The sequence below is a fragment of the Urocitellus parryii genome, chromosome 7, assembly GCF_045843805.1.
Source record: "Urocitellus parryii isolate mUroPar1 chromosome 7, mUroPar1.hap1, whole genome shotgun sequence".
In the NCBI taxonomy this organism is placed as follows: Eukaryota; Metazoa; Chordata; class Mammalia; order Rodentia; family Sciuridae; genus Urocitellus; species Urocitellus parryii.
In genome coordinates, this window is record NC_135537.1 from 134,649,233 (window position 1) to 134,677,165 (window position 27,933).

Below are 27,933 nucleotides of genomic sequence, written 5' to 3' on the forward strand. Positions count from 1 at the left end.
GGTAGTTTGCCTAGCAGAAATGAGAATCTAGGTTTGATCATCCCCAGCATCCATAAAAAAATGAAAAAAAAAAAAAAAGAACAAACCCAAAAGGTGTCTCTTTGGCTCAGTCCTCTTTCCTGAACTTGTGCCCCATATTTCCATTCCCTAATTGCCATATCCAATTAGTTGCTCATTCATCAAACATCTATTGAGCACCCTTGAGTGTTTCAAATTGTGCTGAATTTATTAGGCACAACCCATTCCCTCAAGAAGCTCCCGGTTCAGATAGAGAACAATCAGGCAAACAGGAGGGTACAATAAAGTTCCTAAGAAGGGATGCTAACCAAGCTGGGCAGTGAAGAGGTCATGGGGAAGGTGTCCTGACAGAAGGGGCGTTGAACTGAGCTCAGAAAGAGCTTAAGCAAGCAGCTAGTTAGGAGTGTGGTTATAGAGAGCTTGACTGGAACTATTCTCAGGGTAATGGCCAGCCATGGAAGATTCCTCAGGTGGAGCTGACTGGTTAAACTTGTACTTCTGAATGACTGTTCTGCTGCCAGGTGAAGAAAGGCAAGTGGGGACTGAGTCTGGATGATGGTGGGAAGCCAGCAAGGTTGATGCTGCAGTAATCAGGAGCAAGACAGTGGTAGTGGCCTGAGCCAAGGGAGGGGCAGAAGGGTGGAGAGAAATGGGCAGATTCCAGGGATTATATATTTAAGATTCCGAGCTGATGCTATACTGGTTGGGGCAGGAAACAAGCTGTAAGTGACTGGCAGGTTCCTGGCTCCAGTTTGAGACAGGGAAACAAGAAGCCAGGTTTGGGGTAATGATATGGAGTTCTGAGGCAAGTAGTGCTGTGGGGATTCACTAGTGACAAACTTAGCAGCACTGAACCAAGAGTTGGTGAGCTTCTCGGGGAAGAGGTGAGGGGTTGAGTCCCCAGGTACAACCATTGGAAAGGTCACCTGGTCCTGTTGGGTTCCCTCCATTTGGAAAAGGACTCTGCTGTCTGTTTACAGAGTCCTTTTCCAAACAAGAATCCCACTTGGACCCTAGCACTCTTTACTAAACTTCCTTCTGGCCTCCCTACCCACCTCCTGCCCATCTAGCAGAAGGCTAAACTCCTGGGGCTGCCATTCAAGGCCTTTCTTCCTCAGCTCAGGCCTTAGCCACCTCTCTGCTCGCCAATCTCGCCTTGCCCCTCCCTAGCACGCACCAAGCCTCACCCCCAGAGGGAGGGGGCGCTCTTGCTCTTGCAGGCCAGGACTGGGAGAGGGAACAAAGCGTTTTGGGGGAAGCACCCGTACCCTTCAGGCCCAGTTAACTGGTCATTACACGTCCTGAGGGATTTCGGGGGACCCGGGAGGCTTATATGTGGGCGCCGGGGGCGTGACGCGGTTTGGCTCCGCAACAGGGCCCCTCCCCAGCCACCACCCGCCGCGGCCCCTCCCCTTCAGAAGCGGGGCGAGAGTCTTGGACTCTGATTGGGCAGTGTTGGGGGGGGCCGTATAGCTCGACCAATGAGCGCCGAACGGGCGCGGCGGCAGGCGGGGGACCAAGCGCTGCCTGGAGCCGCGGCGCCGGCGGTCTGAGCTCCGCGATCTCGGCCCCGGCTAGGCGGGCGGGGCGGGACGCGCGCCGCGGGAGCGAGCCTGGCCGCCCGCCGGGCCTCAGAGACTGGTGCCCCGCGGCGGAGGTAGGGGGCGGTGAGAAGGGTACCTGGAGCAGGGAACCGGAATTCGAACACCTGAACGATCGTCTGCTCCCAGCCTGCTGGGGAGAGGGGTGTCTGCAAGGCTGTGACTGTGAGGACAACTGGGACCTTGCCCATTCAGGGATCCTTGCCCTCTATCTGCCGAGCTGGGTCTACGGGGTGTCTCGTGGAGCCTGCTTCTGTCTAAACCCGCAGCCAGGACCGCATCTAGGTGGGCGCCCTGCCATCCTCGTCCCTCCCCCAGCTCTTGTCTTCAGGACTGCGTCCGTAGCCCGCGCACTGTCTACCCTGCCCCGGTTCTTAGTGGAGGCCGTGTCTATGCCGAGTGGGCCCAGACGCGTGCACCCACGTGTGGATCTCCGTGGAGCGCTCCTCCCACGGCCCTCCCGTGAGTCTTCCTTCCACAGCTGGGGGCGGGGGTGATGAATGGGACGGATGCGGCTTTAGCTACGCAGTCTTCCCCTGATCGGGGGCGGGGAGGCGGGTGGCGGAGGTTGGCGTTGTGGTTTCTGGGGCCGGGTGGGCACAGGAGTGGTGACTCCGAGGGAGCACACGTGCGCGGGAAGCCGTGTGTGGTGTTTGGAGGCGGGTATGCGTGTGTCACGTGGACACAGGAGTGTGCCTGTGTGTGAGGGGATGCATTTCAGGATGGAGTGGCGTATGAGGACCAGTCACGCGGACATGGGCGTGCACGTCTTGAGGGTGTTGCAGGAGTGTGCAGAGAGGGTTATGTCACAGGCCACAGATCCTAGGACTGTGCCATGATGGGTTTCCCCAGGGCTGTGCATCTGTCAGGTGGACTCAGAAGTGTGAGAGAAGTATATATCTTATGTCCTTGAGGTTCTCCTAGGAAGAGGCACCTGTGTACCCCATAGCCCTGGGCTCCTTCATTCAGCACATACAGATTGAGCACTGTGTCCTAGGCCCCCACATTTTGGGAACCTTCTGCCTGCTCAGACTCTCACCCTTAGTCCCCACAGCAGCCAGAGTCATTTTAAACCTCATCCAACTGAGTCATTCCTCTCCTCAAAACCCTTCCTTGGCTTTGGATGCCTGGTGGTGGCTGTCCACAAAGCTCCTCCCCACACCCCTAGCAAGCCCAGAGTCCCAGCCAGGGGAGGGTTTTCTGTTATGTGCTGCATGAATTCCCATTCTCATCCCCTGCTAAAATCCAACTCATTGGCTGGCCAGGTGGTGCACACCTGTACTCTCAGTGGCTGAGGAGGCTGAGGCAGTAGGATTCCAAGTTCAAAGCTAGCCTCAGCAACTTAGTGAGGCCCTAAGCAATTTAGGAAGACCCAATCTCCAAAAGGGGGGAGGGGCTGCGTATGTGGCTCAGTGGATAAGTGCTTCTGGGTTCAATCCCTGGTACCCCCCCCCCCAAAAAAAAATCCTCATTGACCAAAAAAGAGTTTCAGCATCGTCTCCTCAGGAATCCATTGCTGAGGCTAACACAGTGGACTGTGCCTTCTCTCCAGATCTAGCTCCTCATGACATCAGGTACCTATTCACTCCAGCCACATCAGCCTCCTTGCTATTCCTCAAAAAAGCAAGCATTGTCCCATCTCATGGAGTTAGCACTCATTGGTCCCTCTGCATGAAGTGCTCTTCTTGGGTGACCACATTGCTTGCCCCATTACTTCCTCCAGGTGTCTACTCAAGTCCTGCATTGGCAAGGTCTTCCCCCACTGCACTGAATCAGTAGTGTTCCCCAGTCCCTTAGGCTTGATCGCCCTTACTGCTATAGCTTTCTTTACAGCACATGCCACTTGACATAGCGCATATTAGTTACCCAGTTTCTTATTTATTATATCCTGTCCCTCCTAGAAATTAAACTATGTGCAAGCAGGGACTTTTGTCTTTTTGGTTCACTGCTTTATCTCCCTGCACCTAGCATCGTGCCTGGCATATAGCACATGTTCAATGAATAGTTATTGCATGAATGAATGACTGGATTTGCAATCCAGGAACCTGTCTTCCCAGCTGTGCCCCAGCCTGAAGCTCTAGTCTAAAGTTAGGTCTCCTGTTCCTCTGTGCCCCAGATTCCAAGTTCCTGGAAGGCCAGGTCTGAAAGAACTATGGCTGTATTTGCATGTTAGAAATCCTTCCTTTAGCAACTGGTGTGAAGGATGGAAATGGGTTAGAATGGGGATGTGAGCCTGGAGGCAGGGAGACCCATGTGGCAGAAGCAGTGAAAGGACAGTTAGAAAGGAGGTCAGAAACTAGACTTTTTTTTTTTTAATCTGGACTTTTTAAGGGGTTTAACTTGGTGATCTCACCCAGCCAGCAGTAGGGAGATCAAAAAGTGCTCTCAGAGGAGGCAATGTCTGAGCTGTCCTCCAGGCTGCAAAGGAGAGGGAGGTGTGTTCCTGGCAGAAGGCACAGCTTGTACAAAGGGCTGGCAGCAGAACAATCTGCAGTTTGGGAAGCTTCAAGTTGTGTGGTGCAGCTGGAGTGGAGAGTAGGTGTGAGGACAGTGGAACAAGGATGGGAATGGGGAGCAGATCCCTGTGGTTCTTGGACTTCTGGCCTGGGTCCAGTAACAACTGGAAGGATGTGGTTCCCACCTCTTCAATGGAGACAAGAGGAAGAGCAGGTTTGGGGAAAGATGCTGAGTTCATTCAGGGCCCTGTTGGAGCTGAGCTGCCCAAGAATGAGGAGTGGGAGGAGGCAGCAATATGGAAAGAGAGGCTAGAGGCACAGACCTGGAGTGGAGCGTGAGGAAGGGCAGAGGGAGAAATGAGGCCTGGAGACTGTCAATCTCCTGGGGCAAGCCAAGGGGATACCCTAGGTTAGTTGTGATGAGACAAAGAGCCCATATTGGTAATTGGGAGCTCCCCAGGGATGGTGGGAGGGCGCATCCTCACAGCAGGCATCCTCAAGCATGACTTGGCACCAGACTTCTGGGCCTCCCTTGAGGGGACTGAGTCATTCCAGGCGGGGTTGGGAACTGCGGAGGGCACCATTGCCAAGGCCATCAGACACTTGTCAGGAACATAAACAGGGCTCCAATGAGGCAGTTCACAGGTACCTTTCGTGTCTGGCCAGGGTGGCTACTACCCACTTGCAACTTTCCCTTCTGGCCAGCCCTATGCTGGGCAGAGCTGCTCATCCTTTGCCTGGGCAGAAGCTAGTCCCATACCTCAGCCTGGCACAGGGGTTCAGAGTGTCCTTCCAAAACTCAGAATGATGCTTGATTGGGTGCTTGTGCTCACCTGAGGCCAGGCTACTTGAACCCACATGGATGACAGCAGGATCTGTCTACTCTGTTCTCTGTGCCTCTGGTGAGGGACCCAGTTGAATGGGGCACATTCTGAGGAGGTGGCCAGGTCAAGCAGGAATCTGAAACCAGGAGCTTGTATGCTTGGGAGTGGCAGATGATTAGAGGTCTGGGACATAGCCTGGGAGGAGAAGCCTAAGAGTGTGTGTAAGCCAGGCCATTCCTAGGTCAGGAGGCTGATGTGGGTTGTACTTTACACATGAGGGCTCTCTTTCTATGGTTTCTAGATGCAGACACATCAGCCCCACATTGCTCAGTCCCAGATCGCTCCTGTTTATAAACCTCACTGACTTCCTTCCACGGCCCTGGTAGTCTGGCAGGATGGTGGCCATCTGACTGATTCACATATGAGGAAACTGAGTCTTCAGGAAGCCCAATGTCTTGTCTCAGGCAACACAGGAATTCTTGACCATAGCACTTGGCCAATGGCTGAGAGGTCCCCCTTGACCATAGAAGTCCTTGCTGGGCCTTGGTCAAAACCTGTCCAGTTTTCTGTTTACCCACATGACTGAGTTAGTTAGCTGCTGAGTCAGTTTCTACAAAAGTGTCTACTAAGGCCCCAACTTGGGAAGGCCCTTAAGAGACCCCCTGGGTGACCCCCCAGGGAGGATGGGGCTTTGCCTGGGAGATATGGACAAGCCAAGTGGGCTGCTCCAGGCTAGTGGGACAGAACTGAGTGGCAAGTCCAGACTTACCTTCTAAGCTGGGCATCTCATGGCCACAGTGGGTGCTGACCCTACCCCAGTCCTGGGGCCTGTGTGCATGTAGACCTAAAGGCACACTGGTACATATGAACACACTTGTATACGCACAGACCACACTAAGAGAACTTTTGGTCTCCATGCATATGCACTTCTTAGGGTGGACACTCAGACACAGTGTGCGAGTGTCACAGTCCTGCTTGAGTACGTTCTCATGCTCAGACACACTCGCTCACACACACAGCTTTGGACGACAAGCCCTGTCGCCTGGACACGCGGCAGGAACCTCGGGTCTCCCTGGCTGCCTCCCTTGCGATGTGCTTAGTCACCTGAATTTGATCCAGGCTGGAGGGAGGGATGGATGGAGGGCCTGACGTCAGCCCTCACAGCCACCTCCTGCTGCCGCCAGCGCATCCATCTGGGACCCAGCTTGTCCCAGGCAATCAAAACCGCTCACTTCTACAGAGTTTCATTCTAGGCAAGCTTGTTCTGAGTCCCTAGTGGATGTCAGCTCCTTTACACCTCATAACCACTTGGGGAGCGGGAACTTGCTGTGCTTCACTTTCCCCATCTGAGAAAAAGGGGAAAGGGAGCTAAAGGAGGGTGGCTTCTGGCAGGATAGCAACCTTAGGGAAATCATATGCAAATTTTGTGGACCATAGCAGCCTGTCTCATCTGAGGGGCAGGGAAGCAGAGCTCCTAGCCACATTCCATCCTCCTCCTGTGGCCTGGTGCCTACTGGAGTTCCCTTGCTGAGGCTTTCCCCTCAGTGTAATGGGGCCTGGGCTGTAATGATCACTATGGCATTCAACAAAGCCTTTATCTTGTAGAGCCTGCATTTTGGTGGGAGAGGCTGGGGGATGGGCAGGGGTCACCTACAGGATGGAGCCTGGCCAGGCATGGAATCTCCTCTCATCCTTGGTCTCCTCCTTCCTACATGCGATCTGGTTTCCAAAGCCTCTGGAGCTCCAGTCCCATCACTCCTGCCTCTCTTACCTCCTCCAGGGAGGCCTCACACCCTCCATCATTTCTTGAGGTCCAGCCTCCACATCTTTTCCTATTGCCAGTCTGGATCTCCTTCCCTCTTCCCTTCTGCATGCCGACATCGGCTCTACCGCCTCCAGGCTTCTACTCATTGAACACACTAATGTCAGGCAAAGAGCTGGACTGTGCCCTTAACCCACAGTCTCCCTCCAAGCCTTGCTGAGGAAGGTATGGTGTCAGTACAGACGGGGAGACTGAGGCTTAAAATTTGCAAGGAACTTGTATCTATGGCCCTGTAATAGGATGACAGGCAGAATTGGAACTCAGTCCAGACTCCTCCATGTCCAGTACACCCCGGTCAGCCCCACCTCCTTGACACCCTTATCAAAGCAAGGAGATGGGAACGTGAAGAGTGAAAGAGAAGCATGACACTCATAAGACCCAAAGACTTAAGTTCTCAAAGTCACTGTGGGGGACAGAGGAAGTTACCAACAAACAGGAAATACAGAGGGTCAGGATTCTGCTCACTTCCTTTTCCTGAGAAGATATTGAGTCCAGCACAGGAAGGAGAGGGGCATTGGGCTGGGGTGGGATCTGTATGCATCTTGGGGCAAAGATGAAGTCTGAGTGTGAGAGTCGGGGTTCAACCTGGGGGTAGGGTATGTAGCTTAGATCATGGCAGGAAGTAAGGGATAGGGCTGAGGCTGGAGGTTGACTGGGGCTTGAGCTGGGGCTTCTGCTTCACCTAGCTTGAGGATCCAGGGATTCTGCAGTAGGTCCAGGGTGGGTATGAGACTGGGCCCAGGGAACATCTTGGCTTGAGCGGATGTGGCACACATTTTTGCCACATGAACCAGCTGGAAGGAAAAATCAGGAGAAATATGGAATGACCTTTTAGTGCAATAAAGTCTCACTTGACAGTTACCCAAGTGGCAGCCTCCTCCCCTGACAGACCTTGTCCTGGACTGGAGGCCCTTCTGGGACAGGGAAGGGAATAACCAGTCTCATTGTATGGTCCTGGAGATGGGAGCGGAAGTGAGAGGCAGGAGTTCTAGGGAAGTTTTCCAGGAAGCAGGGAGAGGGACTAATGGAGGCTGGAACATCAGGGGGCCTCTTGGAGGAGGTAGCTGGGCCTGCAGCACCAGGGAAGCTTCTGCATCACTAGAGCCCAGCCCAGCTTCCAGGGGCAGGAATGCTCTGCCATCAAGGGGTGGGACTGATGAGTCACTGGACTGCATGCTGGGTGGGGCCCAGCTGCTTTGGACTCTCTCAGTGCTGCTGGGCCACTGTTCTTCTACCCGTGTCTGTCTATCCTGACTCCAGAATACCAGGTTCACTGTGCTTCCCTGTGAAGCATGGCAGAAATAACTGTCTATTTGCAGGTGCGGACACTGAAGTGTAGGGGGCTGGCATGCAGCCCAGCCAGATGAAGTCCTGAGATTCAGCAAGTAGGAACAGACCTGAGACTGGGCGCTGGCATCCCAGGCAAAGAGAGTAGCCAGGGCAAAGGAATAGAGGTGGGACCTTGCAGGGCTGTGGCTACAGTGGGAGAGAGTCTCGGTCTGGCCTCCTTGCCCATGGCTGGCTTGATATCCAGAAGTGAAGCCTTCTCTACCCTCTCTCAGGTTCCCAACAAGGCGACACAGAGGATCCCCTGGACCGAGGCAATGGAGGGCGGCCCAGCCGTGTGTTGCCAGGACCCACGAGCAGAGCTGGTAGAACGAGTAGCAGCCATCGACGTGACCCACTTGGAAGAGACAGATGGAGGCCCAGAGCCTGCCAGGAATGGTGTGGACCCTCCGCTTCGGGCCAGAGCTGCCTCTGTGATCCCTGGCAGTGCTTCAAGACCCCCTCAAGTGCGGCCCAGCCTCTCAGCTAGGAAGTTCTCCCTCCAGGAGCGGCCAGCAGGAAGCAGCCTGGAGGCCCATCCTGGGCCTTATGCCACAGGGCCTGCCAGCCACATCTCTCCTCGAGCCTGGCGGAGGCCCACCATTGAGTCCCACCATGTGGCCATCTCAGACACAGAGGTTGGTGGGGCAGAGCTAGGGGCTGTTCACGAGCCCCTATCCCACTCCGTAGGCATCCATGAAAGCCCCTTTCTGCCCTATCTTGTACCACATAGTTAAATGGTCTTAGTTGGCATACCCTTAGAGTCGGAGAGCTCATTTCCTAACAGTATGGCCTCTTCTCACCCAGGGAATCTCCATCTGAGCTAAAGGCCGCCTATGAATCTTACCATCCCACCCCTAGGAAATAGGTCCCTCCCTTGTCCCCTAAGAAGTCCTCTTAGAGATTTAAAAATAGATGATGTGTACCTCCACCCCCTAAGTCATCCCCAGCTCACTGCCTCCCTCCGTCCCTAATCCTGCCTCGTAGAGTCTGCTCTGACTCAGAAGCTGCCAGCATGCTTCCAGCCTCTGGGCTCCTGCTGGCCCTGTCCTTGCCACTTTTATCTGAAAGTGAACTTGGGTACTGAGCTGACTGCAGATAGCAGAGGCTGAGCTTTTTGTGCCTGAACCAAGGCTGTCTTCTGTCCCCAAGCGTTTCTCCCATATTTCTTGTCTCTGCAATTTAGACCTTTTCATTTAGCTGCTTCTGGAAGTAGTTGCTCCTAGTTTTTTTTTTTTTTCCACAGTTTGGGATCTCCCAGACCCAGAAGGAATTAATGCATTATCCCCTCACCCTGTAGGGAGCAGAGCATAGCCAGGGCTTCACCATCCATGTTTTTAAACGTTATCTGAGGCTTCTCACTTAGGGTGGCTATGAAACCACCAAGCTTCCCCCATTGGAACTGGAAATGTTGGTGAGACCTGAGCATTTAGGAATTAGGACCTTGAGGCAGGGCTGGTCCTGAACAGACTCCTGAAGTAGGAGTGGTCTTGTGTCTGGATCAAGCTGTACCTGATGCTTGCATCTTTCCCCCCCAGGACTGTGTGCAACTGAACCAGTACAAGCTGCAGAGTGAGATTGGCAAGGTAGGTCTGAGGGTAGGAGAAGAGCAGCAGATACTTCAGGGTCCTCATCTTGTCACTCTTCTTTTTCCTCTATGGGTGAGAATGGGAAACAGAGCCTGAATGCTCTAGCTTGAATGTGAAGAAAGTTTTTTATCATCTATGGGAAATTCCCAAGGGGAGGTGGGAGATGACTTCTGATTCCTGGCTCCCCCAGGGTGCATCATGGATGACTAAGAGATTGAGGGAGGCATGGAACTGTGCTGAGCCCGGTGGAGCAGCTCCCACAGCACAGAAGTACCTTCCCTGTCTTTCAGAAATGTGTGCTCAAGAGCCAGCTGGTGCTGGGGATGGAGCTGGGATACAGGGGAGGGACCAGAGCTATCAGGCTGGCCATTTCCTGTGCTGGTCCTGGGGGAGGTTGCCCTATCCATGTGGAGCTGACTAGTTCCTGTCTGCAGGGTGCCTATGGCGTGGTGAGGCTGGCCTACAATGAAAGTGAAGACAGACACTATGTGAGTCTGGGGATAGGAGGGAGGTGTTGGCCAGCTGGCCTAAAAACCTGGAGAGTAGGGCAGAAGCTGGGGAGATAGAGGATCAGGCTGCCTGGTAAGGGAGTGAGCTCCTTATCCCTAGGGGTGTGCAATTGGAATTAATTCCCTGACCCTCAGGCTGTGCAAACAGAGGCTGGTTTCCTCTGAGGGTTTCCAGAAAGGCTTGTTGAGGGAACAGGGGGGGAAGGCCTAGACTCAGATATAGCCACCTTTTTACCCAGTCTGACATATACCTGAGCCACATGCTCAGTGCCAGTGGCAGATGCCCAGTGTGCCCTTCTCCCCCTCAGTCCACATGTAACCAGCCTCTTCTAGCTCCTAGTTGCTGAGTGACACATTTCTGTCTCTCTCTCCTCAGGCAATGAAAGTTCTTTCTAAAAAGAAGTTACTGAAACAATATGGCTTTCCACGTATGTATCTATCTGGTCTGGTCCTTGGGAGCTGCTAGCCTGGGAGCAGAGGAGACCATGGTCCCCAGCTAGTTTCAGTTAGGAGTGGGGACAGCGTGGTTGAAGGCCTGGGGATGGAATATGCTTGGTGGGTTGGGACAAGATCATAGTCTTGTGAAAGTCTTGCTTGAGGCTGGTTGCAGAACCAGGGAGAGGCCCAACTCCTAGAAGCAGGATTTGATTCCCTTTTCTGGTCATAGGTCGCCCTCCCCCACGAGGGTCCCAGGCTGCCCAGGGAGGGCCAGCTAAGCAGCTTCTGCCCCTGGAGCGGGTGTACCAGGAGATTGCTATCCTGAAAAAGCTGGACCATGTGAATGTAGTCAAGCTGATCGAGGTAGGAGGTGGTAGCCAATGGGGAGACGAGCATGCTCTATCTCCTGTGAGTAGCTTCTGGTGGGTGGGGGGAGGTGCTTAGCACAGACCCAGGTCCCACTAAGGGAGGAGGTATGACTGAAGTCTCCAAGGGCAGGCCAGACTTGGGGTGGGGACTCCAGGGAGGCCTCAGGGCCCAGCTCTGGCTAGTCAGGGATGTTCTCATTGAAGGTGAGGGATTGCCCCAGAGGCAAAAAGTGAGCCCCTCATCATCTCAAGGAAGAAGGGCTGGTTGCCATGTGGTGGGCCAGGATGGTGGTGGTCAGTGATGGGTGAGACCCCTCTTATCTGGCACCTGTATAGTTCCTGCTGTATGTCTGAAGTGACTTCAGAGCATACTAGGGGTCTTGGGGCTGGCAAGGTCAAAGAGGACTGAGCTTTCCACCCCATGCCTCCTCAAGCCTTATCCCCATGTCTGCTCCCTCTAACCAGGTCCTGGATGACCCAGCTGAGGACAATCTCTACTTGGGTGAGTGACCCAGCTCACTGCCACAACAATTCACCTTGGACTAGTTCCAGGGCTCCCTGGGGATGCACATGACTCATGTGAATATACTGACCTCCTGAAGGTAGAAGGAAAACACACATTTGTAAGCCCTGGGTTCCCCCAAAATATCTCTAAGCCCCCACTCCCTGTTCCCCACTGCTGGGCAAGACAGTGGATCAGATTTGGGTTCTGTACTCAGGTTAAGGCAAGAACTGATTATGTGAGTTCCCAGGCCCTGTCTAGTAGCTCTGTGCCTTAGTTTTCTCACCTATAAAATGGGATAATAGGGGCAGGTGTTTAGCTTAGTGGTAGACCACTTGCCTAGCATGTGTGAGACTTGTGTTCAATCCCCAGCACCACACCCACAAAAAATAATAATAATTTTTCAAAGATGAGATAGTGGTGGTGTTTACTTCATAGAGTTGACGTCAAAAGGCGATGAGCTACTATATGCAGAACGTACTAATATCCTTAATATTATTATTATTAATGTTAATGTATTAATACCAATGTTATTATTTAAGTTCCTCATGCCTGCTTTAGGACTGGTCTTAGAGGAGTTCTCAAAAAAATGGGGCATGGGCTGGGGTTGTGGTTCAGTGGTAGAGTGGTTGTGCCTTGCACACATGAGGCCCTGGGTTTGATCCTCAGTATCACATAAAAATAAATAAACAAAAATGAAGATATTTTGTCCATCTACAACTAAAAAAAATATTTTTTTTTTTTTTAAAAATGAGGCAGAGGACCAGTTCAGGAATTAGAGGTCAAGGCTTGAGTCTGCCGTCTATATCCTGCCTGTCTGCTTGGACCATTAGGAATATTTCTGCCACATTTCTGAGCCTCAGTTTCTCCTAAAAGGGGTTCATTTGGGGCTGGGGTTGTGGCTCAGGGGTAGAGCGCTCGCCTAGCACGTGCAAGGCACTGGGTTCAATCCTCAGCACCACATAAAAATAAATAAATACAAAAGGGTTCATTCTGTGGTCCTCACCTGGCATTAAGGATCAGATAAGGCAGTTCCACAGCAGACTCTACTCTCATCCATTTACTTCCTCTGACATCCTGAGACCATGTCCCTTGAGTATACCTGCATGCCTGCCCCACCTCCTACCCTCTGAACAGGGAGGGACTTTGGCATTGCCTGCTTTGCCAGTGCGGTACATCTCACCTTCTTTTCTTTTCTTTCAGTGTTTGACCTCCTGAGAAAGGGGTGAGTTCCCCATCCTGAGCAGGCAGGTCAATTCTAATCCCTTTCCCTCCTTGCATCCCTCAGACCAAGGGTTAGCCACTAGAAGAGAAATCAGAGACCTAGGCCCTGTCTTCAGGAGCTCTGTTCAGAGAAGTAAATAAGAGATCAGAAGGACCATTCTCAGAAGGCTGGTGGGGGTCACTGAGGCTGGAATAGTAACTGGGTTTTGAACCAGGCCTCAAAAAACGGAAAAAAGATTTGGATGGAAGAGAGGGAGAAGAAAGGAGTGATTTTCAGGCAAAAGCTTACTGGAAGGACTCACTGCAACCTGCATTCAGATCACAAAGGGTTCTTTTAGCTTTATGACAAGCTTGGGAACTGAGCCGGTGGGACTCTATTCCCTTCCATCGATGAGAGGGAAAGCTGAGAGTCAGAGGGTAAATGGCTTGCCCAGGGTCACACAGCAAGTCACTGGTGGAGCATAGGGTTCTAACACATGTCTGCCCTGTGTGACTTCTGGGGTATTTGTAGAATAGCTGACATGGAGTGGTGGGCAAGGGGCTGAGTGGACAGGAACCCTTCACTGCCAAGACCTTGAACGTAGCTGTGGCTTGTGTCTGTCTGGGTTCCAATTTGGGGAGGGGGTCATGGAGTGGTGTTCCTTTAAGATTCAGGGGCTTTCAAACATTTGTATATCGATTCAAACAAAAAAATATATGTTTATATTATTATCCATATCTGTAACTGAAACCAAATTTTACAGAACAGTAAATATCTTCATTGCATGGGGTACATTCTACTTTGTTAGGGGGGGAAAAAAAACTGTCACGGCTAAATTGATTTCATCACTCTCTATTGGATCTGGATCCAGAAAGACACTGCTTTAAATGGCATCTTTACAGTTCTTTGATTGTAGATAAGTAAGTGCTTCTAAGAAGAAATACAAGCCAATGGAAATTAAGATAAAACTGATTTGAAATTGCAATTGAAAAGGGATATTTGTGTCTGTGTGTTTTTGAATTTTCATATGCTGGAGGAGAAGGTCATATCTTGGTTCCTAGGGACCTGTGCTCCCAGAGGGCCCCCTGGAGGTCGTTAGGGGCCGGAATGGCCAACCCATGTTTCCCTTACCCTGCCGCAGTTTTTACTCATCCTGATACCGGCTGAACACCCCTCCCTTCTCCTTCCCCACAGGCCGGTCATGGAAGTGCCCTGCGACAAACCCTTTCCGGAGGAGCAAGCTCGCCTCTATCTGCGGGACATCATCCTGGGCCTCGAGTACTGTGAGCGAGGGGCTGCCTGTCGCTGGAACTGGGGCTAGGGGTTGCAGAAGGGTACCGAGGGTAGGCTAAGCGGGACCTGAGCCATTCCTGTCCATCAGCACTGATCTGCCAATCAGCTTTAGTGGAGGCGGGGCATCGCTCTATGGGCGGGGCCGGGGCCGTTTTTCACTGAGCATGTGCCCGTCTTTAGCTGCGGCTGGTCTTCACCCATTATGTGTGCGCTGTGGGGCCTTCTGTCTCTATCTTTCCTCTGCTTAGCCTCTCCACGGGGCCTCAATACATACAAGGTGGAAGGGATCTATGTCCAGCAGCTTGGGGAAGAGTGTGGCCTAGTATGGGGCTGGTGGGTGGTGGCAGGGTAGATTCAACTGAGGGGCCCTGAGGTGGTGAGAACTCAGGAGGGAAGATGTTAATTTAGGCTGTTTGCCTGGAATTCATTTACTCATTTGCTCATACATTTCACTCACTTCTTTCATTTATGACTACCTATTAAGTGCCAGCTGAGGGCACAGAGAGGACAAAGACCCAGATCTGACTCCAAGGACCTCACAGCCCCGGAGGCAGACAATATAGGTGATGCCTGGCAACGCCAGGCAGAGGCAGGAGGGAGTGGGTCTGTGCTGTTGAAGGATGGGGCAAGTTCAATCTGGTTGAAACATCCAGTGGACAGAGGAGGTTGGTTAGTGAACAGTAATTCTGGAAGCAATGTCCAGGCCACACCAAGAGGGCTGGGAGTGCCTGGAGGAGGACTTTCCTGACTTCATTCAGACAGCATGCTGAGGCCCCCAGGGCTCTTAGCAGGGGAGGGGTGTGATGAGATTTGTGAAAGCTCTGTCTGGCAGCTGTGTGGTGGCTGGATTTGAGGGTGAGACACGGCCAGCTGGGCAGGGAGGAGGCTGTTTCTACAGCTCAAGTGACAGATGGTGAGACTTAGATTAGGTCAGTAGCAGTGGGGAGGGATGTGAAGGGGGTAGGGTATAGCTGGTAAGGGGTGGCTGACTGGTCTAATGAGGGGAGGGCCCCCAGGCCTAGGGTTCTTGCCCGAGTTGGGGGCCAAGGGTGCTGCCTATCTCTTAAAATCTTAGCTTGGTTTGTTTGGAGCATATTCTCCCTGGGGGAACAGGGTATGAACCTAGCTGAGGTGTGACTTGCAGTGACAGGAACAGGACTGCCTTTACCCTGCTTGAACCCCCACTGCCCTCAGTCTGTGTACTTGTGGGGAAACTGAGGCACACAGAGGGGCAGTCTTTGCACATAGTCCTAGCAAGGACCTACAGGCATAAGACAGGAAGGGGACATTTTACAGATAGTGTGGTCAGTAGAGGACACAACTCTGCCTGGCCTTGGCTCCGCCCCCTTTCCAGTTTTCAGCCTTTCTCACCACCTGAGGGGCTGTTGTCTGCCATCCCTGTTCTCCTAAAAGCAAACTGATCTCATCAATTTCTTGGTGAAAGCCTGGTCAGGACCCTCTGATCGGAGTGAAGTAGGGTGGTTAGTGCTAGGGCTGGCAGGTAGATGAACGGAGGCACTGGGAGGGCTGAAGACTTGCCATGTGATTCTGACCTCAAGAAAAGAGAGTCCAGCCAGGGACAGTGGTGCATGCCTGTAATCCCAGCAGCTTAGGAGGCTGAGGCAGGAGTATTGAGAGTTCAAAGCCAGCCTCAGCAATTTAGTGAGGCAATAAGCAACTCAGTGAGACCCTGTCTCCAAATAAAATACAAAAAAAAAGGATTGGGAATCTGGCTCAATGGTTAAATCCCTAATACAAAAAAAAAAAAAAAAAAAAAAGAAAGAAAGAAAGAAAGAAAGAAAGAAAGAAAGAAAGAAAAGAGAGTCGAGGCTGCCTTGAGGGCACTCTGGGGTCAGAGAGGCTTAGGCTTGATCCTCAGTAAATGGGACAAGTATAGCAATATAGGTAATGAGATGCTGTCACATGGGGAATACATTTTGAACTTGAGCTCACAGGGATAGCTGATGCGAGGTCTGAGAGAAGGGAGTTAAAGATGGTCCCAAGATTTTTGGCAACAGTAATATGGCTTTAATGGAATGGGAAACACAGGAAAAGGATTGGGGTTTTATGTTTTGTTTGGTGTTGGTGGTAGTGTGGTTTGCAGTGAGAAATCAAGTTCTGAATTAGTGCAGTATATTGACATACATAATGAGCTGTCATGTCTGTTGGATAAAGAGCTTGGAATTGAGGGCAAGGCTAGTGTTTGAGATAAGACTTTGAGACTACTTTCCATGGTCAAATATCCAGATCCCTGAGCTTCTGTGCTCTCATGGATGTGGGCCGGATTTTTGTGTACCAGCACATAGTAGGTTATTGATTTGGTGCCAGCACACAGTAGGTTATTGATTTGGTGGTTATTGGAGAACGGCACTCCCTCTCTCTGCCCCCAACCTTCTCCTCTTCCTGTCCCTTCCTCTTTCTTCCCTCCTTTATCTTCCCCCTTATCCAACATCCTGGGCACTCTTGGTCCAATTGAAGGTCTTACTGAGGAGGGAGGCCACAAGTTGATGTGGTGGGGTGGGGTCAGAACCTCTTCTTTCCCTCTGGTCATCTCAAATTGAGCCACCCATCCCTTCCTAGCAGTGATGGACAGGAGGCAGGGCAGGCTGCCCTCCTCCTAGGCCATTTCTGATTCTGGCTTCATCTTTCATCTGGCTTCATCCTGGCTTCACCCTCATCTGAGCCATATTCATCCTGATAATCCCAAGGCCTGGGGTGCCTTTCCTCTGTGAAACTTCATCATTCCAGATCCCATGAGCTGAAACCGTATATCTGTAGGACATTACAGTCCCCCAAATCCAACCCTTAATCCTAGGAGTAGGGACATCTTTGACAGGGCTGGGTTGGGGATGGAACTGGGGAAGGGTTTGCATGGGCTTTGGGTTTGTAGACAGTACTCAGTGGGAGGGGTACAGACAGCTTATGGAGAAGTTCCCGTACCCAGTTTCCTCTGACCTCCTCTCCTCAGCAATAGATGCCTTATTGGTCATGGAAAGAGCACTGGACTTGGAGTCCAAAGATTCCTAAGAGTCCTGTCCTGGCTCTGCTGCTAATATCCTGGGCTGAGCCTGAGCATCTTCACCTGCATAGTAAAGTGGATGGTCCTCACATGACAAGAGTGTGGGGTTCCACACTGGGATATGCCAGTTGGCCTCCCTGGCTGGGCAGGGCTGGTGAGGCTTCCTGGGCAGGGATCTCCCAGACAAGCACTCAGCTGCTTCTCTTTGCAGTGCACTACCAGAAGATCGTCCACAGGGATATCAAGCCATCCAACCTGCTCCTGGGAGATGACGGGCATGTGAAGATTGCCGACTTTGGTGTCAGCAACCAGTTTGAGGGGAATGATGCTCAACTGTCCAGCACGGCGGGGACCCCAGCATTCATGGCCCCTGAAGCCATTTCTGATTCTGGCCAGAGTTTCAGTGGGAAGGTGATTCCCAGGGTCTGGGCCAGGTGGCGATTCAGGTAGAGGAGCAGAACAGCTTGCAGCAGAGCTTGAGGGTGCCAGGGTTCTTGCATCTACAGAGTGACATCCTTGTCTCTTCCTTAGATCCTGACATGTCCCCCAACCTTAACTTCCTCTCATTTTCCAGTAGAATGGTTCCATACCTCCCTTGCAGATATTTACTGCCACTTGCTCTGTGCTGGGTTCTAGAATGGGCTGTGGAACAGGCAGAATCAAAACAGCCCTGCTTCCCAACTTCTGCATGTTGAAAAGGTCAGAAGAACTCAAAAACAGGGGGAAGGTGGAGGCCATGTCAAATCTTGGCATTGCAGGGACTGAACTGGCCCTCAAAGAACAGGGGGATTTGAGCAAGAGGTGGAGCCCAGAGAATGTACCAGAGGTCTGAGAGGCATGGGGGTAGGGGCAGGTTTTAGAATACCTTGTCATTTGGGCCACCTGAGAGAGGTGGTAAGAAAGCTTTCTGAAGGGTTGCTGCAGCCATTGTGAACCCCTGGGCACTGCCCTACTGCAGCTGCCAAAGAGGGGAGGGCTGAGAAAGTTTGGACATGGGTGGAGGCTTCTTGGGCCTCAGAGGTCAGGCATGTAGCATTCCTTTTTTTTTTTTTTTCCTTTTTCCTTGGGGAGGAACAAGATATAGCTCAGTGGTAGCATGTGTGATATCCTAGGTCTGATCAAAAGAATCCAAAACAGCTGGACATGGTAGTGCATGCCTGTAATCCCAGCAGCTTGGGAGGCTGAGGCAGAAGGATCTTGAGTTCAAAGCTAGCCTCAGCAATTTAGAGAGGCCCTGAGCAACTTAGTGAGACCCTGTCTCAAAATAAAAAAGGGCTGGGGATGTGACTCAGTGGTTGAGCACCAGTACAAAATCAAAACAAAACAAAAAACCAAACCAAAAAAAGAAAAGAAAAACAACCAAGCCAAAGCCTTTTATTCTGATATAATTTTAAATTTATAGATAGTTTGGACACTGGTGGGGGATATTTTTAGTGGATATTTCCTAAGAGCAAGAACATTAAAGATCCTCAATGCAATTATCAAAATCAGAAAATTTACCACTGATAAAACTTATATAATTTGTAATATAAATTTCAATTATTATAGTTTATGTTTTGTCAGTTTTCTCCATGTGGACCTTTGGAACTGTTTCTGGTCCCAGATACAATCCAGAGTCATTGGCCTCACTCACTTGTCTGTTTCACATCCTCTGGTCTGGAAGTCTTTGCTGGCTCCCTGGCTTTTCCTTGTCATTCCTGACCTTGACTTTTGTATGTGTGTATATGAGGCTGGGGATTGAACCCAGGGCTTTGCACATGCTAGGCAACTGCTCTGTCACTGAGCTACATCTTCAGCTTTCTGACCTTGGCATTTTTGAAGAGAACAAATCTGTTGTTTTGTAAAATTGTAAAATGTTTTGGTTTGCATTTGTCTCATGTTCCCTGAATGGATTCCAGTGAGTCATCTGTGGCAGGGATATGGAGGTAGAGATTTGAGAGCCACTCCTATAAGAGGGAAGGTGGAGTCTGAAGAGGGAAATGAAGAGAGAGCACACAGGAGGATCCAGGGCAGGGGAAGCCCAGTGAATGCTTGGGAGGAGTGGTAGCAGTGCACAGGATGGACAGGGCTTTGCTGTGGCAGGGGGTGCATCTGGTGTCAGGAAGGGAGGTGGATGATGGCTTTTCCACTGGATTAGCAGGATATAGAATGACCCCTTGAAGCCAAAGGTAGGGTTTTTTTTGTTTGTTTGTTTGTTTTTTTGGTACTAGAGATTGAACCCGGGGGCACTCAACCACTGAGCCACATCTGCAGCCCTTTTTAGTATTTTACTTAGAAACGCCGTCTCACTGAGTTGCTTAGTGCTTCACCATTGCTGAAGCTGACTTTGAACTTGTGACCCTCCACTGGGATTACAGGTGTGTGCCACTGTGCCCGGTGCCAGAGCTGGTTTAATGAGTACAAATTCAACACAGTCTGTTATTTCTGGATGCATCTATGTCATAGGGGCTGCAAATGTGATCTGATCCTCTGGATGAAAGAAGCTGTGCACCTGCTGAATTAGAAATACATCTGGTTTGGGCCTGTCCCAAAGAAACTTGGAACATCTGAGTGGCAGCAGCTCTGTTCTGGTCTCCCCTGGGTCACCTGTGCTCAGTACAGGGCCCAGCATGGAATAAGCATTTGCAGTGTCTGTTCAGTGATTACATGGTGGCGGGAGGAGAGTCCCCACAGGCCCTTTCTATAGCCCAGTGGAGTTGGGTGTGCAGTGGGCAGTGGTACCTATTGGGGTGCTGATGTGAGCATGTTTCTTTCTAGGCCTTGGACGTGTGGGCCACTGGGGTCACACTGTACTGCTTTGTGTATGGGAAGGTGAGTGCTGGGGAGGTTGGCACTGTGGGCTGGGTCTAGGGAGCCAAACTTAGGAACAGATACTGTCCTTCTTTTGTGTCCTTACATTTTGATTTTTTAAAAATATTTATTTATTTATGTATCTTTTAGTTTTAGGTGGATACATTAGTTTGTTTTTATGTGGTGCTGAGGATCAAACCCAGTGCCTCATGCATGCTAGGTGAGCAATCTACCCCTGAGCCACCACCCCAGCCCCTTAAGTTTTGATTTTGAAAGAGCCCACCTGGCTCAGAGAAGGCTGAAGGAGAAGAGATTTTTTTTTCTATTTTCCTCTCTTCCCCTTGAGAGGGATCAACGTGAAGGATCCTGGACAGCAGACGTCTGAGGGAGGTGTCAGTGGTGCTGTTGCCACCTTTCTAGCCAGAGTGTTCCCTGTCCCTCTGTCCCTTGACGCCAATCATTATTCATCCATGCATTCACTTAATCGTTTATTCATTCAGTAAATTGCCCTTCACTTCTGTTCTGGATCATACTGGGCCTTGAGGACACCCACCACTCACGTGACTTAGATCCCTGTCCACAAGTGCTTCTACTCAGGGGAGCACTGAGGGGCAGAAGGGACTCTCAGTGAACACATTTCCAAACACCAGGTCCTGGGAGTGGAGATGTTGCTGCAGGTGGTAGTGACCCAGCAGGTACACCCAGCCATATATAGCTCCCTCAGTGATTTGGTTGTTCAGTCTCATTTGTTGAGCCTTTGCTGTGTGCCAGGCCCTAAGCAAGTTAGATGGCATCTTTCCCATGTGTTGGGGATGCTGAGCTGTCCCTGGCCCTGCCAAGGGCTCGGGGCTGGTCCCTGGCATGGCTCAAGGCCCTGTGCCTGCATCCTGTGTCTGCCTCTCCCCCACACAGTGCCCGTTCATCGATGATTACATCCTGGCCCTGCACAGGAAGATCAAGAATGAGGCCGTGGTGTTTCCTGAGGAGTGAGTTGTCTACCCAGGGGACCATGGGGGTCCCACTCACTCCTGAGAAGGGGTGTCTGAGCTTTAGCAGAGCTTTTTGCCGTTTGAGGGCCCCAACCCAGCCTGCAGATCTGGAGGTGGGGGTGCTATTCCCTGGGAGGGGCCCTGAGCAGATGGAGGGGTGGGACCATGGAACTGACAGTGTCTGAGACATCAGGGTCAGATGGCATTGTGTAGAGGGACCATCCAGGCCCAGAGTTGGGCATGGATGACCCCCAGTCATACATTCATACCACTTCTTCACTATAGGTCAGCGGTACCAACCTCACACCTGGGTCTGTGGACCCATGGGGAAATCCCACGTGGGATGGGCAGTGGGGGTGTTCAAGATGCTTCCCAGTTCCCAGATGGAAAAGTGGAGGCACCTGAGGAGAGTTATTAGTAGGGGTGGGGCTTGAAGCTCTTCTTTCCTCTCTACTCCTCTCAGATAGTTTCCTGGGATCAAAGACCCCAGGGGCACTCAACCACTGAGCCACAGGAGGTCTTTGATCCCAGGAGAACTGTCTGAGAGGCCTCCCTGCTCATCCCTGGGGCTTCTGGTTAAGGCTTATCTGCTGGGGCAGTGGCCTGAGTTCTTGGTGCCTCAATTTTCAGGTCCTTCTATCGTCTGCTCAATTGACTGGGGTGGTACAGAAACTGAAATAGGAAATATCCATAACTTCCAACTCTCTGGCACCCATTTCTTGTATGGTCCCCAACCCCTGTTGTGTCCACCTCTTACCTATCTTTGGGTCCCCATTGTACCTGCACCCCCTGCCTAGTTCAGACTTCTGCCCCTCTCTCCAGACTTGTCCAGCTTTCTGCTCTCTGTCCTCTCTCCAGTCCAGCCTATAGGATCAGGCCAGGTCTACTCTGATAAAAACACAGCAAATCTGACCATATCTCCTGCTTAAAGTTTGCCCAAGTCTTCCCAAAGCCTGCAGGACAGAGGCCATGACCTGGCCATGGTGTTCAAGGGCCTCTAGTTTCTAGGTGCTCATTGGCTGCCGTATCACTCTTTCCCCCTAAGCACTAGCCAACTGGATTCAGGGTTTCCTCTTTATTCTATTAATTTCCTGGCTCTTCACCTCTCCCCGCTATATCCCCTACCAGGAATATTCTGTAGACTAGGAATTTTTAAAGAGATTAAGCATCTAAGACAGCAGAAGGGACCCATCCTAATCCCAAGAGTGGGTTCTTCCTCCCCAGTATAGGAAGGATGGACGAACCAAGAACATCACTAGCAAAGAAGCCTGGAATTCAGGCCGAGATGGTCCAGGCTGTCTTGAGGCTGAGAATGCCATACCCCTCCCCCAGTCTCCCATCCATGTCCTCACTTCTCAGTGGTGACATACCCACCTCCTGACCTCCCTGGGCCTCAGTTTCCCCCCTCTGTCAAATGAGAGAGGATCTTCCCTGGCCACCCAGCAGGTAGAGGAAGGATAAGATGGCGAGTGGGAATGAAGACCCCTAAAGTAGCTCTTTTCGTACTGTCCTCATTGTCTTTGCCAGCCAGAGGGTGTATGTAGTCCCCCGGGAGCTCTGTTTGTGGTCTTTGCTCCAGAGGAAGACTGCTTCACTTTCTGTTCAGGAAAGGAGATCCACATACTTGTTCTGAAACTCTCCCTTCTGGCCTGGTACCTTGGGGGGCCCTCCTGCTCTTCCCATCTGTGGGTTGGGTGTGTTTTTGATCCCAGGGCAGGGAGACAGAGGAGAGCAGGAAGTGGTCCTCATCAACAGTCTCTCACCCTCATCTCCTTCCTTCCATTGCTTTAGGCCAGAGGTCAGCGAGGAGCTCAAGGACCTAATTCTGAAGATGCTAGATAAGAATCCCGAAACAAGAATTGGGGTTCCAGACATCAAGGTGGGGGAACAAGAGGTCTCTGGGCTGGGCTGGGTTATAGAAAACAGGTCTCGATTTTCCCTTCTGGAGAGACCCACACCAGGATATAGGTATATTGGGCTTGAGTTTCAGGATTTGTGGGCTGTGGACCCCTTGTAGGACATTACTGTGCGATGCCTAGAATCGTTTGCTGATCCGGTGTCTGTCTGCCTGTGGTCCTAATCTTTCCTTCCTTTCTGGCCTCCCCAGTTGCACCCCTGGGTGACCAAGAACGGGAAGGAACCCCTTCCCTCAGAGGAGGAGCACTGCAGTATGGTGGAGGTGACTGAGGAGGAGGTGAAAAACTCAGTGAAGCTCATCCCTAGCTGGACCACAGTGGTAAGAGGGTGAGGGGCTGAAGGCTTCCTTGTCCCGCGAGAGCCTGAAGAGGGCATGTCTGTTGCCTGAGACTTACTCTGTGCTTGGCTTTGCGAGGAGAACAGAGGGCTGCCTGGTCAGCCAGCCACAGTGCGGGGCCACAGAGGTCACTTTTCTGCTGGGGGCCTATGCAGAAAGAGGTCCTTTTATTCAGGCAGGGAGATAAGGAGGCTTGGTGAGGAGAGTGAATGACAAAGAAATACGCAGGCCTTGCTGATAGATGCATTCACTGTGACTGGAGGAGGCCTTTCCTTGGTTCCAAACGTTCCTCAAGTTGCCCCGGCATGTCTGGGTACCCGGGGGCTATGTTCCTCACACTGACCTGTGCTCCCCAGATTCTGGTTAAGTCTATGCTGAGGAAACGATCCTTTGGGAACCCCTTTGAGCCCCAAGCACGCAGAGAAGAGCGCTCCATGTCTGCTCCGGGAAACTTACTGATGTAAGTACTGGTGGGCTGAGGCCTTTGGGGTGCTCCTTAAGGTGGCGTGGGTGGAAATAAGGCACATCTCCCCACTTGCACTGTAGTGGGACTGTGCAGGTGTCACAGAACCTAGGGACACAGCCAGGTTTCAGAATAGGCCCCCTATGCACCTCAGTTCCCCAAACTATTGGGCCAGTCTTACTGCAGTCTGGGCCCAGTATCCCTCGCTTACACTGCCAGGAATGATATCTCCCTTAGTCCCTCCATGGGGCATGAAGACCCTTCCCTGTGATGGAAGCTTGATGTTATCAAATGCTTTGCCACTTGGGTGCACCTCAGCCCTCTGGCTTCAAATCTTCAGCTCCCTCAGCCCTTGGCATTCTAGAGGTTTGCAGACAATCCTTTGTCCATTTTCCCTTTGTCGAGACTGAGCTATCCATAGAGGGACGGGCACTTCTGCCCACTTTCCCTGGCCCAGGGTGGGTGTTAGCTGCTTTCCTGAGTGGCCTGTGCCACCTGCAGCTGGAGCTTTGTGAGTGCTCACCTAGCTGGTCAGTGTGGGCAGGCCAGCTGACAGGGCCAGGAGAGAGGAACCACCACTTGCTGAGGGCTCCCTAGTATGAACTATACTTATGGGTTCACCACCTCCTAGGAGAGGCCAGAAAAAGTTTCCCAAATCTCTGTGACTTTGTCCTCAGTTTTTCCACTGTAATCAAAGTCAGCTTGGGATATCACTAGGGCCTGCTGGAGTTTGTGCCCAGATCTGCAGAGAACACCAGGAAGGATCCTGGGCTAGAATGCGGTTCTGGGTGTTGACCGCTTCCTCTGGTCTGTGATAGGGACTGCGGGGCTGACAGGTGCCTTCTGACCTGCTTTGGGCTGAAGGCAAGCTCTCCAGAGAGTGAGTGTGGGGTGTTGTCCAGGTGCTCTGGCTTTCAAGAAGGAGCACTTTGACTTGTGTCCTTCCATAGATGTGCCCACAAAATGAGGGGTGGAGTCTGAGAGACGCTTGAAATCCAAGCTGTGGTTTTCTCATCTTTTCAATGAGGCTGTTGGTTTATGGGAGGGGTTTCTGTGCTCATTAGGTCTCAGGGCCCAGATGCTGGCACTGAGCTTAGCGTAGGCGGAATTGTATGGAACTTAACATTCTACACAGAGCCACTTCTGAGAGTGGAAGAATTGGCGTAGTTATGCCAGGACAACAGGCGGACTCAGCACTACACCCCGCACACCTGGCATTTGGTCACTCCAGTTCAGTGCTTGTGGCCTAGTGCCCCCTAGTGGTGGGACAAGCCCACCACAGGTTCAGAGCCCACCTGGCACCCAGGACACATTTGTGCCCTGCAAACTGATTTGCAAAGACTGGGCTCAGTACTTTCCAACCATAAAATTCTACAATTCTGTGACCCTAGTTTAATGTTTTTTGTAGAACCCAAGGATGTTCTACCACTGAACTATATCCTCATCCTTCTTTTATTTTTGAGATAGGGTCTTGTTGAGTTCTGAGGCTAGCCTTGAACTTTTGATCCTCTGGCTTTAGCCTCTCCAGTTGCTGGGATTACAGACATGTACCACCATGCCTGGCCCAAGTTCAATTTTTTTTTAGTACCTGGGATTGAACTCAGGGGCACTCGACCACTGAACCACATCCTCAGCCCTATTTTGTGTTTTATTTAGAGACAAGGTCTCACTGAGTTGCTTGTGCCTTGATTTTGCCAAGGCTGGCTTTGAACTTGTGATCCTCCTGCCTCAGCCTTCTGAGCTGCTGGGATTACAGGCATGCACCACTGTGCCTGGCTGGCTCAAGTTTAATTTATTTTTTAATTGTAGTTGGACACAATACTTTTATTTATTTTTATGTGGTGCTAAGTTTAATTTTGAAAGCAGATTTCATGTTATCAAGTCCTAGCATTTGTTCTTGATAATATGTGGTTTTTACACTTTGGGATAATTGTTGAAACTTACTCTGCCCTGTAAAGAAGGTAAAAAAAAAAAAAAAAAAATATATATATATATATATATATACACACACACACACACACACACACACACACATACACACACACACACACACACACACACACAAATGAAAGCCCTTCTACCCAGGTCTGCTGGGGGCTGTTGAAGGTCAATGTGGAAGGCCCTTGACCTGGGTGATATTCCAAGGATGCAGGGAAATCAACTAGTCAGATATAAGAGACTATAGAGGCCAGACTGAGAAGTTTAGATTGTATCTAAGACAATGGGAGCCACAAAGGGTTGTGTGCTGAGGGTAAGGAGACCAGGAGAGTGACTGCCAGGACGAGGAGATCCCAGCCGAGCCTGAGTTTGGGGAAGTGGATGAGGGGGATTGAGAGATTGTGGGATACAAATGCTCGTGTGTGTGAGAGTGTTCCTGTGTACATGTTCTGACTCCTGAGGTCCCTCTGGCCCTGGTGTCCCCTAAACAGGAAAGAAGGGTGTGGTGAAGGGGGCAAAAGCCCGGAGCTCCCTGGTGTTCAAGAAGATGAGGCTGCATCCTGAGTTCCTGCATGTGCCCAGGGCCACCAGGCAGCACGCTCATCCCGCGCCTCCAGAGGCCCACCGCCCTTATGCGACAGCCGCCCCTGCAGGCAGGGGGCTGGGGACTGTGGCCCCTTTCCCGGTCCCCCTCCCCCGTCGTGCTGCATGACCTCCGCGCATGCACGTCCAGGGACAGGATTGGAATGTGTATCATCCGGGGTTTGGGGGAGTAGGGGTCCCATGGCGCCTTCCTTCTCGCCCTGGCTCTTCCTGGCCTAACCCATCCTGTGAGGAAGCCAGGGGTCCATGGAACCTCAGAAACCCTACCTGGCTGGTTGGCAAGGCCCAGGGCACGGGGCAGAAGACCAAGATGGCAGGTGGAGGCCTGGCTTACTGCAGCTCAGGGACCTCCCACTAGGGGCTGGGCAGGCCTGGCTCAGCTGCCACATCACATGGAGGGATGCGCCCCCACCACCTCGGGTGGGGGTGCTAGAGCTTCTGTCTACTCCCAATACTGGTATGGAGGCTCTGACCGCTTCATGTATGCCTAGGCCCCACTGGGGAGAGGCAGGTATTGGAGAATTCAAGATTCTCTTTTTTTGTTACTTTTTATTTTTTATTTTAACTTGGGGGCCAGGGGAGTGGCGAAGTCACTGGGGAGCATCTAATGAGCTTTCCCACATCCGTGGGTATGTCCCAGCATACCCACCATTATTTGGCAGTCAAGCAGCCTGGACTGACCTTTCTGGATTGTTTTGTACTCAGCACATCTGGAAAATGGACTGAATTGAGTCAAGCTCAGAGCAAAGGCCTGAACCAGGAGCAGCACAGCTTGTCTGCCCACCTCATCCCCCCCCCCATGATTCCCCAGAGCCAAGGCTGCAGAAGAGACACCGGGAATGTCATTGGCCAAGGGCCGTGGACTAGCACATGCAGAAATAACTGGAATTCAATCTGATCCTACACTGGCTCATCCAGAACATTCCTACCATGAAGGATAAACCACCTGAATTAGAGGTCTTGCTAGGTGAGGGACCCCATAGGGGTGTGCACCGTGGCAGGCAGCCCCTGTGCCAACTGCCTCACTCCCAGGACAGTCACTGGGGTGTGCTGTGGACATGCTGTGCTGGAGTAGGCTTCATCTTCTCTCTGGGATCTGATACTGGCTGGCCAGCTTGATGTTTACTGACCAAATGCTCAGAGAGATAGGCTCCTGAGGGGAAATAATGCAGGACTCAGATTCTGCCCCTGAAAACATGGGCCACGCAAGGAGTTTCAGCCACCTGTATGGGTTTCCTATTGTAAAAGGGCTCATTTGGAGAAGGAGAGGGAGGCTGGGCAGAAGGAGGGCCTGCACCCTGCTGCATCTCTGTGCCTGTGGTGTACGTTGCGCCTCCACGCACATGCATGTGCGTGCCCATCTGCTGCACACAGCACATACACGTCTTGCACCAATACATGCATCTGTAATATAGTTTCTATGTCTATTTAAGGCTAGGAGCTGAATGCAGCCCGTTGTCAATGGGCCCACATTTCTCCCTAGCTCCTCTGCATTAAGGCAGTCAGTGTGACCTGGGGCTTAAAAAAATAATCCTGTACTATCTTTAAGAACACTTTTATAGAGTTAATGGAGGCAAGTTGAAAGTCAATCACTGATCAACAGGTTTTCAAAAAAATTTGGGGGGTCTGTGCTGGCACCTGGAGGGCCAGGGCTTCAGGAAGCTTCATGGGTTGGACCCACCTGTGAAAAAGCTTAAAGGGGGCCCTTCATTGCCCCAGGAGAGTGTGGAGGGAGTGCTCACCTGTTACTGAGGGTTTGGGTTGACATCATTGTTTTCAAATGTAGCACAAATGAACAGACTCCGTAAGAGTGTTTTAAAAATTAACTTCCCAGGAAGTGAGTTAAAAATAATAAAAGCCCTTTCTTGAGTTAAAAAAAAAAGGGGGGGCTTTGTTTGTGCATTTTCTGCATCTGGATGTGTTCTTT

The 27,933-nt window shown here is 51.5% G+C and overlaps 1 protein-coding gene across 1 annotated transcript; it reads left to right on the forward strand.

The window, feature by feature from the left end:
• Window positions 1-1,621: 1,621 nt before the first annotated feature.
• On the forward strand, window positions 1,622-27,842 carry Camkk1 (calcium/calmodulin dependent protein kinase kinase 1). The gene is made up of 16 exons (XM_026393928.2): window positions 1,622-2,081; window positions 8,284-8,685; window positions 9,586-9,633; window positions 10,071-10,124; window positions 10,522-10,573; window positions 10,813-10,946; window positions 11,417-11,453; window positions 12,657-12,678; window positions 13,852-13,940; window positions 17,181-17,380; window positions 19,727-19,780; window positions 20,672-20,745; window positions 22,540-22,627; window positions 22,856-22,984; window positions 23,359-23,462; window positions 25,895-27,842. Exons 2-16 carry the CDS (start codon window positions 8,326-8,328, stop codon window positions 25,965-25,967), a joined length of 1,518 nt encoding a protein of 505 aa, XP_026249713.1. The 5' UTR covers window positions 1,622-2,081; window positions 8,284-8,325; the 3' UTR covers window positions 25,968-27,842.
• The last annotated feature ends 91 nt before the right edge of the window (window positions 27,843-27,933 follow it).